The sequence below is a fragment of the Eucyclogobius newberryi genome, unplaced genomic scaffold, assembly GCF_026437365.1.
Source record: "Eucyclogobius newberryi isolate DKJ021-1_F unplaced genomic scaffold, fEucNew1.0.hap1 SCAF_13, whole genome shotgun sequence".
In the NCBI taxonomy this organism is placed as follows: Eukaryota; Metazoa; Chordata; class Actinopteri; order Gobiiformes; family Gobiidae; genus Eucyclogobius; species Eucyclogobius newberryi.
In genome coordinates, this window is record NW_027315757.1 from 21518922 (window position 1) to 21546845 (window position 27924).

Genomic DNA, 27924 nt, shown 5'->3' on the forward strand with positions numbered 1-27924 from the left:
GGCTTCGAATGTGTAGCGTTAAATTGTCTTAAAATAAAGCTGTCGTAAATGCTCGTTGATGTACAGTAGATGTACATGTTTACAAAAGTGCTGGACAAATGCCAGTACAAATACTACTATCACTACTACTGTCACTAGTGTGGCTGCTTGTACTACTGCTACTATAACTACAACTACTACTGCTTTTACTACAGTGTATCAGTTTTTCCCATCAATAAATTTGACTGGTGGCTCCCGATTTTCTAAATTCATCCACCACAGTCCAAAACAAACAACTAGTATGACAAATTATACCTTTGGCTTGTTGTGTTATCTTAAAAAGCATAAAAATGAACTACACTGTTCAAAAATTAATTGTTTAAAGATTGATTAGAGGCTATAAGTGACATGCATAATCCAACGTTTGTATAAAATAGACATGGGTTTGACTTTTCCACCTCAGTCTGAGCAGAATCTATGGTAAAAATATGTGTAAAATGACAAAAAAAAACACTGCGTCGCTGGCATATGTGCGTTTCTACTAATACTACTGCCACTGTACTGTAAAACAAAGCTCGGATCGACACCTTTAGCACGTCTAGCTCGCCTCGCGCACTGTTTGTCGAGTTTGCTGGGCCACATTCCTACCTTCACCTAATTTCGGCGAAACCAGGTAGCGCGCTGCAGGCCGGGACACGTTTAATGGCTCTGAACTGAAAACGAGGCCCGTCGCTCCCCGCGGACTGTACTTCTGCTCCCTCCACTTTGTTATTTTTATCTGTAGGATCGAGCTAATTAAGTTCCCCGGCTGTTATTTAATTTAATGAGAGCTGGAATAAGGGCTCAAACCCGGCAAGTCAAAGTAGATTTGTACCCAGCTAATATTACTGCTATTGTACTACTGCCTCCATAAGCTACATCCATCATATTCCTGCTACTACAATTATCACTAGAATCAATAATATTACTCATACTATTGTACTACTGCCTCCATAAGCTATTTCAATCATATTCCTGCTACTACTATTATAACTAGAACCAATAATATTACTATTATGTGTGGGTGGTATGAAAAACAAAAATGGATATGTAGTCGACATTTATTCTCCCTGATTATTCCTATTAATCAATCAAATGTTTTTTGGTCTTTAAAACAATCACTTGGTCCAGTGAAGAATTTATTTTTTCAATACGTTTTGCCAAGTTTATTTCTTCTTTGCTCAAGTCATTTTTTGGTTATTTGGTCTTTATTTAGCTTATTAGTTATTCATTGTTTACATAGTTTCTGCTAATTATAATGTGTATATTTTGTTTAGTTCACTGCGTAAAGCGTCACCGGGACAGTGGCCTTTTCATTTGTTTTGTTTGAGTTAGTTTAAGTTTGTTTGAACAATTGGCCACTATATAACAGTATAAAAAAATACACACAAATCAGACTAAAAATCTGATCAATAAATGACTCAATCTCAATTAAAATGTAATTAATTGCACAGCACTAACTACTACAGTTGTTTGCGTTACTCAGTTGACTCATAATACCTCATCATAAGAAGTACTTACTACCACCACCACTATACTGTAACAACTTAAGGTTATTACTTATTACAACTAATACGTATGAATATGAAAACTGCTACTACGTCCCTTGTGCAGTCGACTTTAAAGAGAGCGCTGACTTAGCAAAAGGTCCTAAAATCTCGTTGATCGGACCTTACATCTGACCTGACCCAAAGTGTACTGGTAAATTCAAACATTTGTATGTAAAAATGCAGAATAAACACACAATTTACTCCCAAATCTCCAGCAAACTTGCACCTCACTTTTCCTTTCTGCTGCGGTCCATAATTCCACGTAATACTTATCAAATATTGATTAATTGACTAAAAGACTAAAGGCTTACAGTCTGAAATAGACAGACGCCACAATGTCCGTGAATTACAAGAAATAAGGATATCTAATTACCAGCATTCTTTTTCCACGTATGATTTTATACAAAGTGTCTTAAAGTGTTCTACAGTCTTTTAACTCCTGGTACAACTTATTCCATACATTAACCGCAACAACTGACATCCAACGCCGCTTTACATTGTTCTCACATTTGGTTTTCTATATACCGTATTTTTCGGACTATAAGTCGCTCAAGCCAAAAAATGCATAATAGAGAAGAAAAAAACATCTATAAGTCGCACTGGAGTATGAAATGTGGTTGCAAGTGTGAAAATAACAAATAATATCACATATAAGTCGCTCCGGAGTATAACTATAAATATAAGTCGCACCCCGGCCAAAACTATGAAAAAAGGTGCGGAAAAATACGGTATATAACGCCAGCTTTAATTATAATCACTTTGCCACTTTTGAAACAGCTCTCGAATGTGCGGAGGTAATTGTTTACTCTTTATTTTATACATGAATTGTGCCGTTTTGAAGTACAGTAGATCTGTGAATTTCACCGCATTTTTTTTCGTATTTAAAACGTTTGTGCGTCACTTTATTTACAATTGACTTTGCTCGTTTTTGAACAGTATAAATTTGAGTGGTCTTAGTTCGGTATGTGCTTCCCCACTCTTCTAATACCTTAATATCTTCCATTTCTTCGCTACTAAATTTATTAAAAGCATATTTCAAAAGGCATCCAGCACAGAAATATACAGATATAAGTACTTTTTATTGTTTTATTTTCCAGAAAGATGGATGCACGCAGCGTTAAACTAGAAGTCGTATGTCAGCAGATGGAGTTTTCTGCCCACTCGTAGCTGGAGCTGGAGCTGTAAATTAGCAGGAGGCTTTTTGTGGCATGTTCCTTGCGGGGAACAGTAGGGGCCCAGAGTCTTGGCTCATGCCTTCAATGGACGCTATTGTCCTGTGTGTCGGACGGAGCAGTGGTCAGACGCTCTCCCTCTGTATGTGCCTATATGTGGAGGCTTTTAACGCACTCTTTGGGTTCAGCAGAACAGAGACCAGACCTTATGTTTCTTTGTGGCGGGCGCCATTTTGTTCGTCACTCTCAAAGCGACGTCTGTTGCTTTTAACATCCTGCATTATGCTAGTTTAGTGGCATTATCTACATCAAAGTACAGTAAGGCATGCAATTTAAATGAATCAATTTGTACAGGGCTTTACAACAACTAGAATTGACTTAAGTTGTGCACAAGTATTAACATGAACGTAGATCAAAATGAATGAATAAAATAAAGAAAAGTATTACAATTTGTCATTCTATCCAATCAAAATTGCACATTTTATAAACTGAAATGTTTCCAAAGGTCTGCGCACAAAACATTAAATGCACACGCTCCTAACCATAATGATTAAAAAATAAATAAAAATACAGTACAGTACAGTAAAACAGTAAAACAATAAATAATAGCTAAAAACAACAAATCAAATTAAAACTAACTATACTCATTATAAATAGTGGTGGGCGATTTTGACAAAGATTAAAACAACATTTTGAGACTTTTTGAGACAATTTTGTGATCAGAAATGTGTTGAAACATATCTTTGTTTGTTTAATTAAAGAGAAATGTGAACTGTATGTCACATTAATCACAAAGTCGATATATCGCACACTTCTAATCCTACATTTACAAAAGCAAACCTTGGTCCGGAGTCACATTTCAGGTGAGGTGGAATATTCATGACGGCAGCATCTTTTTCTCAGACAGAAAATGGGCGTGTGTGATGGATTTTAGCGACTTTGACAAGGGATTAATTATTTAAGGTCTCTGGATCAAAAGGACAACTACAAAACTGCAGTTCTTGTGCTCCTGATCGCGTCGTGTTCACTCAAAAATTATCTATGGAAAGAGCTGTCATGCTTTTGCTTGTTTTTTGTGCATGTTATTTCATTTAGTTCAGTTTTTTTCCCCATCTGTAAAGTGTAATGATGTTTCACACTCAGATGGGGGAGCCAGAGTTCCTGCACAAATGAAAAAACATAATTAAACAGCACACTTGAAAAGCTTTTAATACGTAGAATTGAAAGTAAAGATAAAAAGGGCACAAATAAAGACTTAAAAAGGACCTTCCAAGAACAAAACAGATTATTCCTGCCTTCCTGACAACGCCTATTGTTACGCCCAATTAGACAAATGCGATGGAGAATTTTGCATAATATTTATCCCACTAACCTTCTTATCTCCAAAATGATAAAAGATACACCCACTGATTATACCTTCTGCCAAAACCAGGATGTAAATATTAAACATCTATTTCATGAGTGCAAACCATATTGAGTAAATATAAAGATAATAATGATCCATTTCCGAGTCTTGGCGAGTTAGGAAATAGAGTATTTTAAACCCGAAGTACAAAGCTTCAGACATAAAAACAGAGTGATTGTTGTTCACAGCCATGATGTGTCAATCACTTTCACACTTAAAGAGTGTCACAGACAAACAAAGGGTTTCCTTCTTCACATATGTAAATGTAGGTCACATGCATTAACTCAAATACAAACATAAAGGTTGTTTAATTTCCATCACAAAACAATTAGCATTATGTGACACAGAAAACCTTCTTAATTACAATAATATAGTCATCTGGTCCGAGCCTTGGAATTCATAGTTAATCTGCTAATATTACTTTGCAAATATCACATTCAGAAAATGAAATATTCCGAGAGCAGCCGCCCACTCTTCAAACTATTTTAATAGAAATGCAAATATATATTATTATTGGTCCCTTAAACAATGGAATCCGCCTTTGATAAAATGTCAATCAAACACTCATTTTTATTGAAACAAACACAGTGTTTGCATTGACAATTTCTTCTTGTCTAATATACAATACATATAGTACTGCACAATATATCACAAAAGTATCAATGTCACAATATTATCTAATGCGATCGATAAAAACCTAAACATAGGACTTCCATCTGACAGAAATGTATTGTTTTTAAAATGTTTAAAAAGGCAAATTGTTTTCATGATTTTTCTTCAGTCTACATTAGCCATGGTTCAGTCTCGGTTTTGTTTCTGTTGAGGCTTTATTTGGACTGAGTTTGACCAATGGTTTTAATATAACTGCATTTACTGTGTCAAAATATATGTATATATTCAAATATTGCGATCATAATTCATAATCACAATTTCCAGTATCGTCCGGCACTATATAAATGCATACAAGAAGTCACACGATTTTACTTTAACTATATTCAACAAATATATTCTTACAGTTAATTCTTAAGTCAGAACAATTAAGTGTTTGGTGTAAAAGTGGGAAACCTCTCAGCGTTTTACTGTGTTTGTGCTGCCCTCTGGTGGCTCCCTGGATAACTACCAGTACGTCACCTGAACACCTAGTTACTACACAGTTTTAAAATATCACTTCTTGTATCGCTCTCTTTGTAAGTCTGGACGTGTGACTGCGCATCGTGGTTTCATATCCTCCCGTCTCCAAACGAAACTAGACTTTTTACAGCCACTGGCACAAAAACATTTACACTTTCCACGCCTGCCGACTATTATTATTCCTTCACAACAATTCATCCTCATTGCACATTCGTCAGCAAACATATTATAATAATGATGGACTGAGTGAGACGTTCTGCTTTGATGCACGTCCAAATACGATAATACTGTTGTTTATTTCGTGATGTAGAACTGAAACTTCAGGCCTGACAGCCTCCTGCTCCTGTTTGCTCATTAACACTTCTCATTTCTATGGCAGGAGGAGGCACAGGTACATTGTCTGTCATGTATTCTTGTATCACCTGTTACTTTATTTAGTCCTATTTCTATTTTAAACACTTGTAGTGAAGCGTGTCGTACAAAAGGTTTCAGGCTCTGTTTAGGAAGGAATTGAACAGAATATGTGTATTATTAGTGTATTCCTGTTGACTAAAATCAATATATTTACATTTTATGGTGCAAATTTAAGAGATTCATAGTATTAGTGGTAGTATTCTTGTAGTTGTAGTGGTAAATGATGCATTAACCGTAAAAGTATAATCACAGTCATTTAATTTAGCTTGTACTTTATTCATATTTTTGATGTTTTAGATATAACTAGATTGATATAAACTTTTGAGGACATTTCAAAGAGGCTCTAAGGACTGAAAGAACTTTTGATACAGTTTTTGAAAAGAATACTATCCATCAGGAGCATCGGCATGTACAATTTGCCATGGACAACGTGGTTCCAAGTTGGAGGACACGCAAAGAAAAAGTGACAAAGTGTCAAAGTGAAAATGTTCCCTTTGTGAAAATGCGAGACGAACAACAACCGTTACAAAACATAACAATATGGACATTGACAGTTTAGCCTTCACTCTGTAGTCGCCAGATAAATTGCGGCGGCAGCACAAAGAGAAACTTTTTGATTTGTTTGTGTCCCTTGTGTTCCCCGTGGTTTGCACTGGTGGATATCGTCTGTTGAAGCAGTCAGTCATTATGTGTTGTCTTTTCTCGCCTAAACTGCAGATTCATTCTCTCTTTTCAATCTGCGTCGAGTTGAATTTGGCAAGAAAAGTCATGAAGATTATTTGCCCTGACGCTGCTCAATCACAGTTTTATATTTGATTTAACGTTTTCTCATTCAAAACAATTCAATCTTGACTTGAAATGAACGATGAATGAATTTACACATACGTTTGACACAGTGATCCATGAAATTAAACCAAAAATGTATATTTACAAGTCAAATTGGGAACAAAAGCTTACATTGACCAAGTATTATGTATTGATTGCTATTAATACACATTTTGCCATCTATTATGCAGCTCTAGAGTCGTGAATCGATGCTTTTTGCGATGAGAAAATGGATTGAATGGCTCTTTTGGACCGACAGTGTTGCTTAAGTTTAGCTGAAAAAGTGGAAAACAAAGTACTTTCTAACGAATGTATGAACGCTAAAAGGTGAAGATGGGTGGATTTTGTCACAACTGCGTGTATGATTTCAGTACAGACAAACAACAGCAACAACAACAATTAAAAAGAGAAAAAGAGAAAAGTCATAGACATGAAAAAGACAGGCTTTTAGTTTTGCTTGTATAATTTAAAACACAGAAAATCAAATCAGTCAAAATTCTTGTCTGAAATCCAAACCACATGCTTTTACTGAACCTCTTCATTAAAAGCCCCAAGATGAACATGGGCATTTTCAGCAATTAAAGCATGTTTTGATTCAATTTTGACAAATTGCTCATCCCCAAGTGAAATATTGTATTTCAGAGATCGCGTACTCTCTTTGCACACTCGATCAAGCAAGAAAGATGTGTTGTTACAATTGCATTATACAAATTTAACTGTTTAAGCCACAATTTTAGTTTGGCATTTGTGTTAGTTCATATTAAAACAAAGCATTTACCTTTAAAAAGTCATATTCTTTGATTCTTCTTCTTAGTTTTGTTGGTGTTAAAGCCGCTACTGTCTTCAAGTTTTCTCATAGTTTTCACTCCATCGTTTATTTTGTTATATTTGTTACAGAAAGATTGTGAGGTTTCTGATCTGTTTCAAAGTATTCCTGTCAAAAAAAAATGCCTTAAAGGTTGTCAAATGTTGAACAATTCATCGACCATGTTTTTAATAATAACCCTTTGGTTCCGTACCATTCCTTTGTTCCTTAAACTTCATCTAAAACTAATCCTGCTTTTCCCTTCAAACTCTTTTTTTTCCTCTAACACTTTCCCTTCTTATGCTTCCTCTCGCCTCTCCTCTCCTTCCATCCTTCCTTCCCTCGTCTCCTCGCCCCGCCCCTCACAGATGAGCCGACCAGTCCGAGCGCAGACCTGCGGGCGCAGCACGTCCCGGCCTCTTCGGTGGTGTCCAGCGGCATGTGTTCGGCGCCCCCCGTGGTCGCCAGCCCCGCCTCCCCCACCTTCACCTTCCCCCTCACTAGGCTCTTCTCACAGGACTGCAGTGAGTCCCCCCGCCCTCCCCTCCCCGCCCCCCGTCTCAGAATCAAACCCCTTAACGACGGCATGCGGCGAAACGACCCGACCTGTGGTGTATCTGTGTTTACACGTGCGGTTAACTTATTCAGAAGACATTTTTGTAGTTCACATCTTATCAAGTAATTGGACCGTTTGTAGTTTTGTTAATCCCGTGTTAGTGATGTCATGTCACGCTAAATTACATTCTAGAGTTTCGATTACTGAGAACAAATGTCAGAATTGTACGATTACCGTATTTTCCGGACTAGTCGCACCAGCCAAAAAATGCATAATAGAGAAGAAAAAAACACATATAAGTCACACTGGAGTATGAAATGTGGTTGCAAGTGTGAAAATAACAAATAATATCACATATAAGTTGCTGCTGAGTATAAAAGTATAAGTCGCACCGCGGCCAAAACTATGAAAACAGGTGCAACTTATAGTCCGGAAAATACGGTAGAAAAAAAACTATGAAAAAAAGGCAACAAAACAATTATGCACAACAAGTGGTTATGACTATGTTGCAAATAATATCACATATAAGTCGCTCTGGAGTATAAATATAAAAGTATAAGTATAAAGCGCATCCCAGCCAAAACTATGAAAAAAAGGTGCGACTTATAGTCCGGAAAATACGGTAGAAAAAAAAAACTAGGAAAAAAAGGCAACAAAACAATTATGCACAACAAGTGGTTATGACGATGTTGCGTACAGTGCCACGTTGACTTTTCTATCAAACCTAATGTATTTCTTGATAAGATGTGCGCCTGCAACACCTGGTTTTGTAAAACTCTGCATGATCCAACGCGCCGTCGACAACTACGATCTGAACCCGGAATGGCATGATTTGAATGTTGTTGTTGTGTTGAATCTGCATGTGGCACGTGGTGAGACGTGTGAACGCCGCCGCTCCGTCCTAACACGCGATAACCGTCCGACCCCCATCGCTTTTTCTGCCACTGTCCTTTGTTTGTTAATCCAACGCCCATTTTTTAATGCGGTGATTGGCATTACATCGTTACATTTTTTCTTTCCTTGTTTTCTTTGTTTTCATCCCTCCTTTTTCTTTTGTCCCTCCGCTCGTTCACACTGTTCCCGAGCAGGCAGTATTAAATCGACCCGCCGTTCCTCCTATCTTCTAGCCATCACCACCGAGCGCTCCAAATCCTGCGACGAGGGACTCAACAGCTTCCGGGACGAGGGACGCGTCTTCTCGTGAGTGTATTTCGAGTTTGTTTTGCGTGTGCGTCGCGTGCGGTGTACGGCGCTTCTCATCTCTGGTTTCTGTCATCAGCAGGCGGCTACCAAAGAGAGTAAAGAGCTTCTTCACTGACGGGGTAAGTCCACCAAACGCTCGGATTTTATGTGTTTGACTAGAAATGCATCGAACTAAACAGAACAGACATTAACCGTCACACCACAGACAAGGTGGAACCCAGTCATAGATAAAGACTATCCAAATATCTCGGTACAATATGATCTAAAATATTAATTTCATTGTACTGTATTTTATTTATTTTATTTATTTTATTTATTTTATTTATTTTATTTATTTTATTTATTTTATTTATTTTATTTATTTTATTTTATTTATTTTATTTATTTTATTTATCTTATTTATCTTATTTATCTTATTTATTTTATTTATAACAAATAAAGTACAATATATCAGTGACATACAGTTACACAAAGAATGAATGAAAAGGAGCAGAAATAATTGTATGTTATCCCCATTTTCAACTTGTATAAAGATATTTTAAAACACATTACAAATAAACATTTGCTATAAAATAATAAATCTGTTAAAATGCCTTGACAAGACTTTTGTGCTGCCATTATTGTCACATTCAAGATATTTAAGTATTAACAGTGCTTAATAACAGTAATTTAATCACATTATCTGCCATTGTCAGCTCTTACGGTTTAATAAATACTACTACTTTAGTCTATAACATTTCAACCATGTTTTTTTAGTCTTTGGACCACCTGGGCTCAGCAGAGGAGGTCCGGACCAAGCGCCATTCGACCTCAGAGCTGGGGAACATCACGTACAGCGACGTCCGGAGGGAAGGATGGCTGCACTACAAACAGATCCTCACCGAAAAGGGCAAGGTGAGGGACTAAAACAGCAACGAGAAAAGCATTTTGAAGGATCAAAATGGGACGAAGGCTGGAAGTGAAAGGCGTGGTTTAATCAGCAATCATTTTACAATCAAATGCACCGTTTCCGAGCACCATTCTGCATCTCCTGTGCATGTGTTACGGTCTTGCTGGTGCAGTTTGGGATCAGATACATGTTCAGATGCCAGTTTCACACCACTTTCCCCTTTAGTTGATATACTTCGGAGCCACTTATAGTCCGGAAAATACGGTATAAGTCGCATCAGCCAAAAAATGCATAATAGAGAAGAAAAAAACATATCTAAGTTGCACTGGAGTATAAGTTTGCGTATGCTAATGCTAACACCTTCAGCTACATGGCGCACAGACAATGAACTGTGGTAAGTGTCTGGTATGTTAACGTAACATATTAACAGTTATTCAGATAACTATAGCATAAAGAACATGCTAACAAGTTTACCAAAGCATCAGTTTTACCCCAAATCACTAAATCCATTGAATTATTCTTCCTCTGTGTCACTTCTAAACAACTCCGCAAACTCTGGAGGTAGAGGAAGTGCAGATTCTTCTTCTGCGTCGCTTACAGCCTAGAGCGCCCTCTTGTGGTGGTCAGTGTTAAAATAATGAATAATATCACATATAAGTCGCTCTGGAGTATAAGTCGCACCCCGGACAAACTATGAAAAAAGGTGCGACTTATAGTCCGGAAAATACGGTAAATAAATGACAAATCTAATCACAATGTTTGTCAGAAGTGAGATATTTGTCAAAAAAAATGTCAAAAAAAAGTGTGTCTCACCCTGTTCCTACAGAAGGTGGGCAGCGGCATGCGTCCGTGGAAGCGGGTTTTCTCCGTGCTGCGCTCCCATTCGCTCTTCCTGTACAAAGACAAGAGGGAGGCGGTCCTGCGGGGGGCCACGATCGGGGGCGGGGCCGAGGACGATCAGCCGGTCAGCATCCGCGGCTGCCTGGTGGACATCGCCTACAGTGAGACCAAGCGGAAAAACGCCCTGCGGCTGACCACCCAGGACTTCTGCGAGTACCTGCTGCAGGCCGAGGACCGGGAGGACATGCTGGACTGGATCAAGGTCATCCGGGAGAACAGCAAGACGGACAACGAGGTAAAGAGTGCCCAAATGTGCCCAATTAATCAAACTCTGCCAATAAAACAAGGTATATCGGGTGGTTTATGCCCAGGAACACATACGGCGAGGGGACAGCTTAGAACTTTTACATTTTAAAGATATTGCATGAAACTTTCACCAACTTTATAACTTAATGTAGTTTTATGCAGGCTTTTAGATAGGATTTGAAAACACCCCGTCCAAATAATTTTGTACGGGGGCCAACTAGGCGAAAAAAACGGACCACGGCTCGGCAGCCAATCAGAGCCAAGCACACAAATTTCATCGACCAATGCAAATTTTTACTATTGTCAAATGCTTCCCAGCCCGATTTAATGATAATATTCCCTTTTTTTCTAAGATTTATTCATAAAATTGCCGTCCCTGCACTTGAAAATGCCCGTCCACATTTTAAAATACCCCGTCCAAAATACGGGAAGACTGCCCTTTATCTAAAAGCCTGGTTTTATGTGCTACAAGGGAAGCAAATTTCACAGTATTAATTTCGGTACAGTATGTATTGCAGTATTGTGGAGAGCAGAAACTTTTAAAATGCCTTGGAGAGAAAATATTGCAAAGAATTAAGACATAAAAGTGCTTAAATAACAGTTATTTCTTCATGTTATTTACACTGAAGTGGAGCAAAGGATCATGGTCTATGTAGTTCCACCAGTTTCCACAAAACATTGCCCAGACTGGCTTTTAACACTCTGTAATGTAATGACACTTTATTTTGTACAGTTTGTTTTTACTTAGTTTTATGTTTTGTACTGCCTTGATTTTGAAGTACTTTGGTCACTCTATAAATAAAGGTTGATTGATTGATTGATTGATTTAAGAAGCTTATAATGACATATATTGTGACAGCTCATAATGTTATCGAGGGACTTTTGACAACACAATACTACTATACTTTGACTACATTCTATTTTGCTGCTTGTTTGTGTTGAGATTTAGGTGTCACTCGTGTGGAAAATTATGACAAAAAATTGTTTGTTTATTTGAGCGACACTTTGGAAATGAGCATCAATCAAACCTCTCTCACCTCCGATCAACAACATGCTCCACATGTTGATTCTGCATAAATGTGCAATATTTATCAGGTCTTTTGTTTGTTCTGATACAAACTGTGACCATAAGTGACTTGTTAATCAGCCTGTCAGTTAATTGTTCTGGGCATGAAACGCATGGACAGCAGAGGAAAGGCCTGTAGATTATTAATTTACGTCCTAGTTTAGCTGATGTTTATGTTACTGTGTGTTTTTGTCTTCAAACTGCGGCATAAAGATTAACTCGTTTCTGTTTTTGTTTCAGGAGCTTGGCTTTTCCAGACAGGCCTTAATCAGCAAGAAACTGAACGACTACAGAAAACAGAGGTACAATGTGTTAATGTAATGAGTAACATTTGAAGACTTTCGTCACGCACATTATGAAGCTTTTATAATAAGTGACGTGACATGCAACAAAGCTTTGTGTTAATAATAAGAATGTTGTGAATTGTTTCCTTTCAAATTCTTGAGTGATTCCTGCTCAAATTTTCTTGATGCGTAAGAATTTTCACGCATGAATTCTTCACGACAGGGCAGATAAAACCATTTTACCCTGAGAGAAAATGCATTTTGATTTCACTGTCTGTCATTGGCTGAACCTGGCTCTCTGTCTCCCCCTGCAGTCCAACCAGCGGCAAACCCGACTCCTCGCCGCGTCTGCACCGAATCAAGCCTAATTTCCTCTCGGCCAAAACGGAAACCGCAGCCGGCGCCCCACGCTCGCCCAAACCAGAGGGCAAAGGTCAGCGAAAGAGAACGACTCCCACTCAACTGAGCTGTCAGGGGGGGGGGGATACACAGGGATACTTTACGTCTTTCATTTTCATTTTTCGAGTCCAAACGCGGCCATACTCTGAATCGGTGATTGTTACGAAAGGTATTTTTATGACTCGTGACGGCAGCGGGGACTTCCACAGCAGAATGCTTTTCATTCTCGTCATTCTTCGGTTCAGTTATAGTTTTTTCCGACGCGTTTGTGAACTCGAATGTTATTGAGCTGGAATCATAATTGGCAGAAACACACATCAAACTGTATATATAGTACATAGTATATAGTATAGCTCCAGTAAATACACAAAACACAATATCAATCATATTAAAAGTACATTATTAAAATGCGACTTAAATTAAGGCTCCAGACAATACTACTACTCGCATCCTATTTGTAAAACGTTTATTGTGTCGGAGGATATTACTCAAGTACAAGTAAAGTATTCATTACATAAAAAGAGCTAAGTACAAGCACATTACTACTTTCATTAAAGCTTTTACTATGTATAGCTGTGTTCTTACTGCTGCTGTTACATCAACAACAAACAAAATGTAATTGTTGCCCACCGAATACATCATTTTCCAATCCACATATAGCTTTATTTTCTTTATTTTCAGTCGAATCACTTAAATATTGAGCGCTGGAACCGGGCTCGCCACTACAACGTCTCCAAATTAATATTCAAGACCAAGCTAAACGTAATCCTGAGCTGCTTTATCAATCGCTGTCTTCATTATTAATCAAAACGTTGGAGCGTGTTGTGCTCTGCTGTTGTTGTTTTGTGTGTTTTCATGTGATGTGGCTGTGTGTTTGTGCGCAGAAGAGAGCAGCCCGCCCAAATCCCCCTGGGGAATCAACATCATCAAAAAATCGAAAAAGGCTGGACCCAAAGCTTTTGGCGTGAGGTTAGAAGACTGCCAGCACGGGGTTAAAAACAAGGTCAGGATCAGTGCCATGACAACGCTCCGTTTTAATGTGCCGCAGATGCTATTTGAGTGTTTTAAGTTTAATGCTGATTTCATGACTTTGGGCTTAGATTCATGCTCTGGTTTAGACCATGTTTAAACCTGGTTTAGACCTGGTTTACACCTGGTTTACACCTGGTTCAGCTCTTCTTAAGGCCTGGTTAAGTCCCCATTTTCTCCGGGGTTGAGTCAAGTTTAATTTCTGAATTAGACTCGGTTTGATCCTGTTAAATGGTTTTTAATGTTTCATTCAGGTTTATTTCCTGGTTGAATCTCAGTTCAGTCCGTGTTTGTATGCGCTAGTTTGGTCCTGGTTTAGATCTGATTTAAACCTTGGTTTGACCTGACTCAGTCCTACTTAAGACCTCGTTCATACCGACATTCAGAAATCAGAATCAGAAAAGGTTTTTTGCCATTGCTAATGAACAGAATTCACAAACATAGGAAACATAACTTTCTTTGGTGATTCGATGCAACATAAAACAATGAACAATGATAAAAACAACCTATATAAAGTAAAAAAGGAACAATTAAAATCTTCTATTGGAAATAGAAATATGCTATTAGATAAAAAAATGAAAATACTATGTACACAAAATTTACAGTTGAATTTATAACTTTCGTCTGCCTAGTTCAGTCCTGCTTTAGCACTCGGTATATTTTATATCGGTGTTGTTTCTTTGGCTTGTCAAAGTGTTTAATAATGATTTTTTTTTTTTTAAATACCTTCTTTGTCTGTACAAATGATCAAGTAAAGTGAAAATAAGTGGTATACCTCATTGCATTATACATCTTTCTTCCCATAACGTGATAATAGATTAAAAGTTATACAGTATAAAAACACGTTTGTGGCTCTCGTCCCAGTTCATCCCGTTGATCGTGGAGATCTGCTGTGGCCTGGTGGAGGAGATGGGCCTGGAGTACACGGGCATTTACAGAGTCCCCGGCAACAACGCCATGGTGTCCCTGCTCCAGGACCAGCTCAACAAAGGCGTGGACATCAACCCCACAGAGGAGGTGAGCTGCCCCACGGCCTGACATTTACCATGCTGTGGTGAATGTTCGACTCTTTTATTCAACTTAAGAGCGTCGTGTAGCTCCTGTAGCGATTCAGATTTTGTTTTGAAAAACTTGAAAAAACATGACTGCACTTAGGAGTGGGCGATGTTCATAGATATAATCAATTAGATGTCTCAATTACCGACAGTATGCTCAATATTCCTTTTGCACATCTTCAAAACGAGCTCATTTTTTTCACCTTTCAAGGTCTTTCAAACATTTACCGAATGTGGGAGTCAGTTTTATCAAGATGTTTGTGCTTTTTGGGCACATTCTTCTTTAGAACAGCCGTAGCGAGGGCGTTCAGCACGATTTTAGACCTGGAATAGTCCTAGTGTGGACCTGATGGCACGTCGCAATTCAACCACAGCAAAATAGGGCCAGGAATAAACCCAAACCTGAACTGGATCAGGAAGAAACGAGGACAGGAACAGGACCAAAGGAAGTCCACGTCAGTATTAAGATCGGCTCAGTTTAGGACCACGTAACCTATTGATAAGAGTCAAATTTGTCCTTTTGAAAACCACACAAGTATTCTATGTATTACTCAGTTGTAACAACAAACAACACTGCGGTCCGAGGTACTTTTAAAGCTCTAACTATTGCAATAAAGTGCCAGTGTCTTGAGAGAACTGCTGTTACTCTCACCGTCTGTTGCGTACGTCGATGCCAAAGTTCAAACCTGTCTTTGCTTCGAAGCCTCGTCGTGTTTATAACGCCGTGTGTGTCTTCTCTTTCAGAAATGGCAGGACCTCAACGTCGTCAGCAGTTTACTCAAATCCTTCTTCAGAAAGCTGCCCGAGCCGCTCTTCACCAACGGTCGGCACCAACACGAGTTTCAACACCACCACTCGCACCGCGAGGGTTTCGATTTTGAACGTTTCTGTGTTTATCTCCTCAGACCATTACAACGATTTCATTGACGCCAATCGGCTGGAGAGCGCGTCGGATCGACTCAAGACCATGAAGAAGCTAGTGCGTGCCATTAATTCAATACAATTGTACATAATATAATCTATGGACATGAAAGGAGTTGTGAGTATGACTGGTTTTGTTTCCTCTTTGGCAGATACGAGACCTCCCGGATTACTACTACCACACGCTGAAGTTCCTGGTAACGCACTTGAAGACAGTAGCAGACCATTCGGATAAGAATAAGGTTTGTTCATGCTCTTATTTATGTATGAGGCACGTTTCAAGACCCACATCAAAGACCCCAAACATTAAGGCCAGATATTGCAAGTGAATATAGGGGAAAAGTTAAATATATAAAGAGATAAAGCGTATAACTTCTTGTGTAGTTTACTAACACAAAAGTTTTTCCACCATGTCATGTTTTCTAATAAAAATAAGACGTTTCATGTGTAAAAATTGCTAAAATTGCACGCATTTGAGACATTTTAAATCTGAATTTTTCTTTTTGACAAATTAGATACAAAAAGAAGTACACACAGGATTTTGGTTACATTATTTAGTATTTGGCATACAAATTCAAATGTTTGCCTCATTTTTTGGGTTTGAAAGTGGAATAAATCCGGTTTGGAATTAGATATCAACAAATCCTTCTGTATGAGTTGCCGGAACGTGCTCATCTTCATTTAGAAAAAATAGATGAAACATACAAATCATTTTGACAAAACTATCCTTGAAAATTCAATGTCCCACATAAATCTATGGAGTTGATTAAATTAAATACAAATAAGTAAATATATATAGATGCAACTTTCTTCTATCTACATGATCAAAACCAAAGATATAAAGCTTCATCGTACATTTTTAGTGTGATCTGAGAACTTCCTCTTTGAATACATAACTGAACGCAGTATTTGATTTCAAACTAACCTTTTAAACAAAACGCTTACATTAAAATATATATAAATTTATGTAAAATGTCATTGTTGAATTAGTTGGACAATAGCACATACTGTATATAATCCTCAGTAATATTAAAATCTGTTTCGTCTCTTCTTGTCACATCAAATCAATCACAATTTAATGTTGAATCCTGTTGAATCTTGTTGAAACGTGCCCTGCATTTTCATCATATTTCCCAGAACACGATGAATTGTATTAGAATGTGATTTTACGCTCGTCTAATGCGATTATCTTCCGGTGCGACACGTGCAGATGGAGCCTCGAAACCTGGCCCTGGTCTTCGGCCCGACTCTGGTCCGAACGTCCGAGGACAACATGAAAGACATGGTCACGCACATGCCCGACCGCTACAAGATCGTGGAGACGCTCGTGCAGCATGTGAGACAAGCACGCGCTCAGTTCAACCCTTCAATCAAACTCAGCATTTGACTTAAACTGACGCTGTGTTTCTTTACCTTTTTTTGCAGTGCTTATGGTTTTTCGACGAAGAGAACGACAAGGATGAGAAGGTACGCGTTTTCACATGTCGTTACTTTTTTTACCTGTACCTTCTTGCCACAGCTGTGCATCGCGCTCCATCGACATCTGATCGAAACTGCGAAACGGAACAAGCGAATCGCAAAGGCAGCAAGTTTTGAAGTGCCGTAATTTTACTTCAACAAATCCTGATAGTTTTCTGCGTGAAAACTGCTACGCCTGTGGTTTAGATCTGCACTGACATGTTCAGAAATATGTGGGATTCTTCTCTCTTTTTTCTCCTCTTTTTTTCTCCCCAGTTTTAAAATAACAGAAAATATAGCCGCAAGCGGCAATGATCGGCCCTCGCTACGCCGCCGCCACGCCGCAAGAGGAGGGGGCGCTAACGCGCCCCAATTGTCCTTTTATTACGCCTACTGCTGAATCTGTGACGCTGTCACATCTTCTCCCCTTTGTTTTACATCAAAAAGCTATTTTATTTTGAATTCTTGGCAAAATGTGCGGCTTTGCCGCACAGACACCGTGACTCTTTGAATAAAAATGTGGATAACTTTTGATTGTCCACCCCTGAAGATGAGTCTCACCAAATTTCAGGTTAATATGTCTAACGCCCTAAGAGGAGTTTGTGAAAGTCTAAAGTGTAAACATGTTCTGGCGATTTCCCCATTGGAATAACATGGAAGGTTTCGGTCATCGTTACGGCAAAACCATAACAATTATGACATGGGTCTCATTGACTTTTCTGATGGGGATGCTAAAATTGAGTTGTGTGTCAAATTTCATATAATTTCGCAAAACTAAATATTTAACCTCCATATAAAATCTGTAGGGGGCGCTGTGGCTCCAAATTAATTTATTTCACTTCAAGTAGGTTTAGGGCAAAGAGTTTAACAACTGATTCTAATTTGACGCAATTCGGACTTTATCTGCGCAAACGGCAGAAATGTTAAATTTGGGAGATTTCTGAAATTCTTGCTACAGTTTGCGGCTTTGCCGCACAGAGACCGTGACAGGTATCAATGTAATTTGGATAGCTTTTGATGTCCCACTCCTCAGTAGCATTTTCACCAAATTTCAGCTTTTTAGGGCCAACGCCCTGGGAGGAGTTCGTAAAAGTACGACGTTTGGAAAAACTCCGAAGTCATGTTTAGCCATTTTTGAAGCAATATGGCCGACATTTGGTTGGGCGGACGGCGTTGCCGTAATAATATTTTTTACTTCTCTTGTCACCATCTACCTCTGCGCCAAATTTCATGATTCTACGATCAGATTTTTTTGGGGTCATTTCCCATCTCTCAATGCATTTTTGGTACATTTGGGGGCGCTGACGCGCCAATTTTTTTTATTTTAGAAAAGGGAAATAGCCAGAATGTAGAGAGGCACGATTTTTAGAGGTGTGCAAATTTTTGTGACTTTTCGTCAATGTTCACTGGGTGAAAAATAGGGGGGTTGGTCCCGAGAAGAAGAAGAAGAAGAATTAAAGCCGCAAGCGGCATCCAACGGCCCTCGCGGGCCGCCGGCCTTCCGACTCTGCGCTTTCGACTTGATAAAGATGGCGCCCTTATTGTGTGTTGAATTAAAAAAGAACTTGACAGACGGGGACACATTGGACATGGCCAATCCAGTGCAAATCAACACAAGTGTCAGTCAAAGTTGCTGCGCCGCCGCACAGAGACCGTAGCACTTGGAATAAAAATATGGATAACTTTTGATGCCGCGCTTGTGTAGATGATATTTCCCAAAGTAAAGCTTGATCGAGCTATTGCCCACGGAGGAGTTTGTTAAAGTGTGAAGCGTAAATGTGAACATTTCAAGGATTTGGCGTTTTTCCCATTTGTGACAGTATATTTGCAGCTCCACGGCACAGAGACCGTACCACTTAAAATCAAAATATGACTAACTTTTGATGCCCCACTTGTGTAGATGATTTTCCCCAAATATGAGCTTGATCGGGCAATCGCCCTAGGAGGAGTTCGTTAAAGTGTGAAGCGTAAAAATGTGGTCATTTTAGAGATTTCGCTGTTTTCCCATTTCTGACATATATTTGCGGGTCCGCCACACAGAGACCGTAGCACTTAGAATCAAAATATGGATAAGTTTTGATGCCCCGCTTGTGTAGATGATATTCTCCAAATATGAACTTGATCGGACAATCGCCCTAGGAGGAGTTCATTAAAGTGTGAAGCGTAAAAATGTGGTGATTTGAGCGATTCTACGATTTTCCCATAAGGATAACATGGGATGTTTCTGTCAACGCTACGGTTACGCCGTACAAAATATGACTTTGGCTCTCATACTTTTATGATCAGGATGGCAAATTAGAATTTTGTTCAAAATATCATGTCATTTGGAAAAACTCTATTGTTTATAGACCACTCTGAAGGCCAAATAGTCAGAATTCTGGGAAACGTTTGCGGCTCCGTCGCACAGAGACCGTAAAAGTTATCCTTAAAATTTGGATAACTTTAGATACACCACTTGTCTAGAGGACGTACACCGATTTTGAGGTTGGTGGGCAAAACGCACTAGGAGGACTTCGTTAAAGTGTAAAACATAAAAATGTGGTAATTTGAGAGATTTTGTGGTTTTCCCATAGGGATAACATGGGAGGTTTCTGTCATCGCTACGACTACGCCGTAAAAAAATTGGCATTTTTGTGATTGGCTTTTGTGATTGGGACGGCAAAGTAGAATTTTGGGTAAAGTTTAGACAATTTTGGTAAAACTAATTTTTGACCTTCAATGTTAATTTAAAGGTCACTCTGTAGGGGGCGCTATCGCGCCCATTTCAATTTTGTCAGCCTAAACTGGTCCAAACTAGAAAGTTTAACAACTGATTCAAATTTGGTCCTAATCGGACTGGTTTTGATCAAATGGGAACAATTTTTAGATCTGCAATATTCCAAAATAAGTTGTCCAACTTTGCGGCTGCGCCGCACACAGACCGTAAAAGGTATCTCAAAAAATTGGATAACTTTAGATGTCCCACTTGTCCAGAGGACGTACGCCGATTTTGAAGTCGGTGGGCAAAACGCCCTAGGAGGAGTTCGTCAAAGTTTGACGTAAACAAAATGGCTAACTCAGCTTGTTTTCATTTTCAAAGGAAGATGGCGGCCATAGGGTAAGTTTGGGGGCGTGGCCACAATGATTTTTTTTTTTGTCCTCACGAGAGGAATGCGTGTCCCGAATTTCGTAGCTTTACGACAAAGTTGACCTCGGGGCGTCTCCCATAGGCGCAATGTATTTTGACTTTTGTCGGTGGCGCTGTCGCGCCATTTTTTAACGGAAAAAAAAATGGCCCAGAAAAAATCAAATTTTTCGCCGATTCTGAATTTTGGGCAAAGTTTGGTGAGTTTTTGAGCATGTTCAGGGGGTCAAATTAGAGCTCAAAAAGCAGAAGAACAAGAAAAATAAAAATAAAAATAATAATATTTTTAGCAAAAACAATATAGCCGTTTCCACTATAACAACAAATTATACATCGTTTGAAAGCTCTAAGCCTTCCCCATGCCGCCATGGGGTGGAATCATCATTACGAGCGCTTACGCGCTCGTCACTCCCCATTCCGTCGGGATGCCCCGCCCACTCCCCATAGACTTCCATTGATTTGAGCAGATACAAGCATGGCCCATGCCTGCGGCATGGATTCTCGCGTACAGGACGATGCCAGGAGGGTTTTTGGAGGAATGCAGCGCTTCGCGCTGCTGTTGTCAACAATTTGTGAATGGGCTACGCCCATTCACAAATTGTTGACTATTTCTGTCATAGCAGGAGTAAGTATGCATGATCCATGCCTTCGGCATGGGCTAGTTCACTGTACTTGCCAGGGGCGACGGGGCACCAAACATGCGGGCGCAGCCCGCATGTTTGGTCAGACAGTTGCAACGCTGCCTTCGGCAGCGTTGCGGGAGCAATAGGCCCTCCGCCCTGCTGGGGCTCGGGCCTAATAATATTTTTAGCAAAAACAATATAGCCGTTTCCACTATAACAACAAATTATACATCGTTTGAAAGCTCTAAGCCTTCCCGATGCCGTCATGGGGTGGAATCATCATTACGAGCGCTTACGCGCTCGTCACTCCCTATTCCGTCGGGATGCCCCGCCCACTCCCCATAGACTTCCATTGATTTGAGCAGATACAAGCATGGCCCATGCCTGCGGCATGGATTCTCGCGTACAGGACGATGCCAGGAGGGTTTTTGGAGGAATGCAGCGCTTCGCGCTGCTGTTGTCAACAATTTGTGAATGGGCTACGCCCATTCACAAATTGTTGACTATTTCTGTCATAGCAGGAGTAAGTATGCATGATCCATGCCTTCGGCATGGGCTAGTTCACTGTACTTGCCAGGGGCGACGGGGCACCAAACATGCGGGCTGCGCCCGCATGTTTGGTCAGACAGTTGCAACGCTGCCTTCGGCAGCGTTGCGGGAGCAATAGGCCCTCCGCCCTGCTGGGGCTCGGGCCTAATAATATTCCGATGCGAAAACAATGTTTCCCATTTTCCAAATATCATAAACTATACATTTTCGGAAAGCGCTCGCGCTTTCCTACCTCATGGTGTGGGTCCCTGGTCACTGAAGGGTACTTTCGTTAATTTTGAGTGGGCTCCGCCCACTTTGTGTTTTTGGCCCTCTATACAGTTATAATGTTGAATTTTTGCATAACATGCTTATATGCACGGAACATGCAAGAGATGGGGAACGTATTTGTGAGCTACTTAGCGCAAATGAGTGCTTTATATGGGGATGACGACCGCGAATCCCAATGTAAAGTGCTCGTTTAGTGCGAACTTTTGCACGGGCTTCGCCCGTTTACAACGGTAATGTTCCATTTTCCTACAACTAATTAGTATGCACGGGGCGTGCATGAGTGGAGGAGTGCGTTAGTGAGTGTTTGGAAGTGGGCGAGCGCTTCGCGCTCGATTTCGTGCGCACTACGTGCGCACTTTCGCAGCCGTGCTTCGCACGGCCTTACGAGATTAATAGGCCTCTCGCCAGCTTGTGGCGCTCGGGCCTAATAACAGAGACACAGAGAGAAACATCTAAACATTTATAAATAGTCCTAAATAGTCCGAATTTTCATTTAAATTTAGGTTCTGTACTTGGTTGTTGGCTCAGTTTGTGTCATCCATTTTGTTGTGCTGGCCTTCTTTCCATGCTCCAAAAAGTATCCACTTGTCGTGTCCACGGCAGAAGTTTTGAGGCCTAGATTTGAGCACAATTTGGGGAAAAACATCTAATTGTGATGTTTTTTTCAGACCAGTGTTGCGATCGCGATTAGACGATTATCCTATTTTAATAACGTGATTCTACTTAAAGTTCACTTTTTAAAAGCGTTCAGGAGAATTGACGAAAGACGCAAACGTGCCCGCGGAACTGAAAAAAGTAATAAAAGAATGTGTGTACAAATCTCAACTACAGGGTTAGAAGCTTTTATGCAGAATTAAACTGGATTTTTGTTGTTGTTTGTTGTTGCTGGGGGAGATTGCGGTACGTCTAAAGTGGCAGCCTTTTGCGATTTACGTCCATCAAAATTGCGATTTCGTTTTGATTAATTGTGCAGCCCTAGCCTCGATCTGAAGTCTGAGTCTATCTGCCGTGCTGTTAATCTCTGACAGCAGCATTTATCAACACATGGTAATGACAGCCACAGTTCCTCCAGCACTATTATCATTATCAGCAGTATTTCCCTGAGAATATTGCGCTCTCCGACGTGGAAATCTTTTATTAGCTATCACCTAACACCTAACCACATGAATCTAAACCACAGCAAATCTAAAAATAATCACAATACTCAACAGAAAATTACAAATCTTTCCCTAAATTGTGCAGCTAAAAAGCATTTCTCCTGCACAAACGATAAGGACAATCATTACATTTTTCTAGACAGCTTCAGTTTTTGGTCCAATCATAATTTGCTCTTGAAGTAATTTGCTTTGCCATTTATTTTGCTCATTTATACTAATGTGATGAAGGTTTAGTAGTTTATTTAGTCTTCAAACGGGCTTAGTAAGGCTTAATATCCACAATAATGGAAATCAATAGCTTTAAATATCTTCTTCTTATTATCATTATTATTTGCAGTATTTCCCTAAGAATAGTGCACTCTCCGACATGGGATTCTTTTATTAATTAGTCTAACACTTAACCAAATGAATCTAAACACAGCAAATCTAAAAAATAATCACAATACTCCTCAGAAAATTAGAATTGTGCAGCTAAAAAGCATTTATCCTGCACAAACGATAGAGACAATCATAACATTTTTCTAGACAGCTTCAGTCTTTGGTCCAATCATAATGTGTTCTCGAGCAAATTCGCTTTGCCATTTGTTTTTACTTTATTTATTCTAATGCGATGAAGGTTTAGTAGTTTATTAGTAGTTTATTTAGTCTTCAAACTGGTTTAGGCTGGTGGTTTTATCACGCTAAGGCTCAATATCCACATTAATGGAAATCAATAGCTTTAAACAGCTTTTCTCTACAGTCGCGGACACTCTTTTGTTAACTCCACATTATAAACGGCACCGACCGAGAAGTCAATGTCCAATGCATACATTAAACACGACTGTAGCCACTACCACAACGTGCGCCGACATTTTTAGGAGGCGGAGTGTCTTTTCTTATTCATTTTTCGAAAAGTTTCACTTTTACGAAGGCAACGCAAACGTGATACGCAATATTTGCAGCATATATATGTAAATAAATCGATTTTATTGGCAACAACGTCAGGTAAAAGTTGTCCAAAGTATCGTGAACGAGTGTTTAAGTGTCTTTTTAAATGTTTTGGACTGTTGTTGGCTTCTGCGCGTCACAATCGCTTTATAGATTTAGAGTTGGATCTCCGGCGTCGCCGATGAGAACTCGGACCTAGCGCGGCCGGTCGATTTAGGACTTTGATAAAACAAGTGAGCGGTTTCGCCGAAGTGTAACGCGAGGTGAAATCCAATTATGTCTGCGCTTGAAAGTGAAGCCAAGCAACGGCGCGTATCGTGAGGTCCTCGTAAATCAGGTTTAATCTTGCTGTAGAGTTTGTGTGTTACAGTTTGTCGACCGAAATGTTACGTCGCATTTATTCCATTTAACTGTTTGTGTTGAGCCGAAGCTAATAATGCAAATTTGAAGTTTATCTCCTTTAAAAAAATACACATTCACTCAATTTATTTAGGGTCAACTTGTGGTTTATCAGTGGAAAATGGCAAAACCCAAAGATTCTTAACCACAATCATAAATTATCAGTTTTTACCACATAAATGCACCGGTATATATTATATATAAGGTTATGTGAACATAGTTGGATCATGGTAGTGTTTCTTTTGACAAATTACAAGGTAGAGGTTGTAGGGTAGCCAGAAATTGTAGCAAGAGTACAGTTACTTCAAAATAATTTGGCTTAAGTAGAAATACAAAGTTTTGGTCCAAGAATGGTACAAAAATATTCTGTGAAACAAGTAAGAGTAACTGCCCTGACGTGACATCCGGTGTATAATTTGAAGTTGATGTAATTGGAGGGACACAATATTGTATTTGAAATTATCGTATTTTCCGGACTATAAGTCTAAGTAACAAATATGCATAATAGAGAAGAAAAAACATAAATAAGTCGCTGCAGAGTATAAGTCGCACCCCGGCCAGTGTCCATTATAATGTCCAGTCCTTGATCGTCAGCTCGCTTTGTGAAAAATATTCTGGTATTTGCAAAGGATGAACCAAACAAAAGTAGAAAATCAGAATCAATCCTCTTCTGAAGGAGAAGTGCCAGAAACATAAATGTTCACATCCTCTAATGTTGTCGACGGAAAGCTTGTGTCACGTACAGATTTACGCTCCGCGAGAAGAGGAACCAAAACAAACTGTGACACGAGGCTAGTTGTTGGTGTGAATAAGGCATTTGCAAAACACAATTTTTAAGTCATTTACGGCGTCATTCTACGGGTAAATATCAGCTCAGCCGAAGCGGAGTGGCTTTTTCATCAAGAAGAAATGACTCAATATTTGTCTTGCGCTAAAACATGGCCCTTGAGCGCAGCGAATATCGTGCTCTGAATGAAATCGTCTTGCCAAAACCTCACTTTGCCAGCAGTCTCGCCGCTCCATCTCTTACGTAGAACACACACAGAGGTACAAATCACCTCCACATTGACCTGTCATTGAATAAAATGCTTTTCTATTTGCTCCGTGTTCGCAGACCCCAGTGGACACCGAGGACGTGCAGCCGGCTCCCAATATCGACCACCTGCTTTCCAATATCGGCCGGACGGGTTTGCTCGGGGAGGCCTCAGGTGGGCACCGCTTATTGCTGCTTCTTCTTCTTTTTTTTTGTGACCAATAATACAAAATGTCCAGGGGCATCAGGTCATATTGGCACCTTAAACGCTGATGCCGTGTTCGGTCGGAACAGGAAAGTGGGGAATGTCCATAAAGAAGTTTTTTTTTTGATCGATCAGGCGACGCATCCGACACAAATCTAATACACGTATTTGTAATGGATTTATTTACATGCGTTTAGGGCTGCAACTAACAATCATTTTGCTAACTGAGTTTTTCACGCATTTGCGGCTCAATTTGAGTTGTAAAACGTCTTTTCTCTGCTCATTTCATATTTGGAATCTGTGTACAGACCAGCTAAAGATCATTATTATTATTATTCGATTACTAAATTAGTCCAATAATCGATTAGTCGTGTTTAATCGAGTAACTTGTTGCAGCCCTACGTGTATTAAATCGATTTAATTTAACAATATTCATCTTCTTTAAGTAGTTTTAACACATTTATTTTTATTTTTTTCATTAGCAAGTTAATTTTTGCATTGCATTGATCCTTATCTAGAACCGTAAACAAATAAATAAACATGTTACTTCCTGCTTCCGAAGAGTGCAGACGCTTTGCTTGCGCGCTCCAGCTTGCTATCGCTGCTTTCCTTATTTATTTTGCTTTTAATCAGTTTTTGTCTTCCAAACATTTTTGCTTTAGACTTTGTCAAGTCAAGGATTTTAAGAACATTTTTCTAGTTTTAACGACATCTGACGCCAGCAACATGTCCGGGAGAAGAAGGGAAAAAGACTGTGAACGCTGTCGGAATTATCAACAAGAAATTAATGAATTGAAAACACGGATATTTGTTTTGGAATCTGAAAAAGTTCTTCACGATACCATTTCTGTGTCAACCGGTGGTGAGAAGAGCACACTTTTTACAAGAAAAACTGCTACTTTCAACCTAAACCGCAGTGACTCTGTGACGTTTCCAAAACTGACTAAAAACCAGAAAGACCAGGCTGTTTCTTGGAACAAACTTGGTGCAAAGCCTAAACGATACAAAGATAACGTGAAGTCACCTAAAATACAGCTCACAAACAGATTTTTACCACTTTCAGAGACGGAATTAAATGAAAAAAGGACAAATTACGTGGCCAAAATACAGCAAGGAGGATCTGTGCCAAGCGCCAAGGTCACACAGATTGTTTTGATTGGAGACAGGACGATTAGTCACATGACGCTAAACAGCTGATTGTGCACGTGGGTGCAGTGGACATGCGGCGGGAACAGACTGAAGTTTTGAAAAAAGACTTCTTGAAGTTATTCGACGTGCTTGATGAAATGGAAATCAAAACATTCATAAGTGGACCTCAAACATCGACAGGAAGATAAACAAGATTAGTCGGCTGCTTCAGCTGAACACATGGCTGTCCAAAGAGTGTGCACCGAGAGGACTACACTACATTGAGAACTTCTATCTATTCTGGAAACGAGAGGACCTGTTTAAGAGAAATGGCCCCCACCTATGCAGAGGTGCAGTGAGGGTGCTGACAGAGAACCTGCTCCACGCTCTGAGGCATTGGACTGGGCCTGGACAGGGTCCTGAGCAGATAGTTAGAGAAGAGAGGAATGAGAGAAGAATTCCTGTTCCATCAGCCAATGTTTCAACATCAATAGCACCACAACCACAGCCTCCACCAAAGGATTCCTCAGCAGCCGCTCCACCACCACCAGAAAAGGTTTCAGCTCCAGCTGCTCCACAATCACCTCCACCGCCTCCAAGGATTCATCAGCAACAGCACCACAACAATCTTCAAAGAGCTTGGACCCATCTGTGACAAGCCCAACAACATCCCTGTCATCGCCCCTGCCTTCAGACCAGCCCTGGGTTCCCCCTGCAACATCTACTCCCACTAAAGGTTCATCATTCTCCTTCTCATCTCCACTCTCACCCATGAGCCTTCCCAGCCAATTTGAAAGTCTGATCAAATCAGGCCTTAAGATGGCTCCACTCACGCCCAATATAGCAAGATCAAGGGTTATGTCAATACTACATCAATACCATCTCGGACTCTGAGGACCTTAGGGACCGGCCTCCTGCTGGCGCCGGAGTCAGGACTAAACATGGACCGGCCTCCTGCTGGTGCCAGAGTCAGGACTAAACATGGGGAATCTGCATTTCAGTTTTGTTCAGCTAAAATCTGGAACGGTCTTCCTGAAGATGTGAGACAGGCTTCTACTCTGACAATGTTCAAATCTAAGCTAAAAACTATTTTGTTTAGCCGTGCATATGACTGAAAGGATTTTTCTTTGCACTCTTCTCTTTTGTTTGTGATTTCATTAGTTTAGACAATCAGTTGGATTGA

The 27924-nt window shown here is 39.8% G+C and overlaps 1 protein-coding gene across 11 annotated transcripts in view; it reads left to right on the forward strand.

Annotated features, from left to right (window-relative positions):
• The window catches only part of arhgap23a (Rho GTPase activating protein 23a), a 130984-nt gene that overhangs the window by 93300 nt on the left and 9760 nt on the right, over nt 1–27924 (forward strand). For 4 of the 11 annotated variants that reach the window (XM_072442924.1, XM_072442920.1, XM_072442916.1 and 1 more), the window contains exons 8-22: nt 7689–7844; nt 8965–9076; nt 9156–9198; nt 9836–9973; nt 10795–11103; nt 12421–12482; nt 12779–12897; nt 13748–13866; nt 14757–14909; nt 15692–15770; nt 15853–15926; nt 16021–16110; nt 17079–17204; nt 17294–17335; nt 25490–25583. In XM_072442924.1, the coding sequence (XP_072299025.1) occupies nt 7689–7844; nt 8965–9076; nt 9156–9198; nt 9836–9973; nt 10795–11103; nt 12421–12482; nt 12779–12897; nt 13748–13866; nt 14757–14909; nt 15692–15770; nt 15853–15926; nt 16021–16110; nt 17079–17204; nt 17294–17335; nt 25490–25583 (1716 nt within the window). The remainder of the gene's footprint in view (nt 1–7688; nt 7845–8964; nt 9077–9155; nt 9199–9835; nt 9974–10794; nt 11104–12420; nt 12483–12778; nt 12898–13747; nt 13867–14756; nt 14910–15691; nt 15771–15852; nt 15927–16020; nt 16111–17078; nt 17205–17293; nt 17336–25489; nt 25584–27924) is intronic. The other 7 variants (XM_072442917.1, XM_072442918.1, XM_072442919.1 and 4 more) reach the window with 7 other exon arrangements.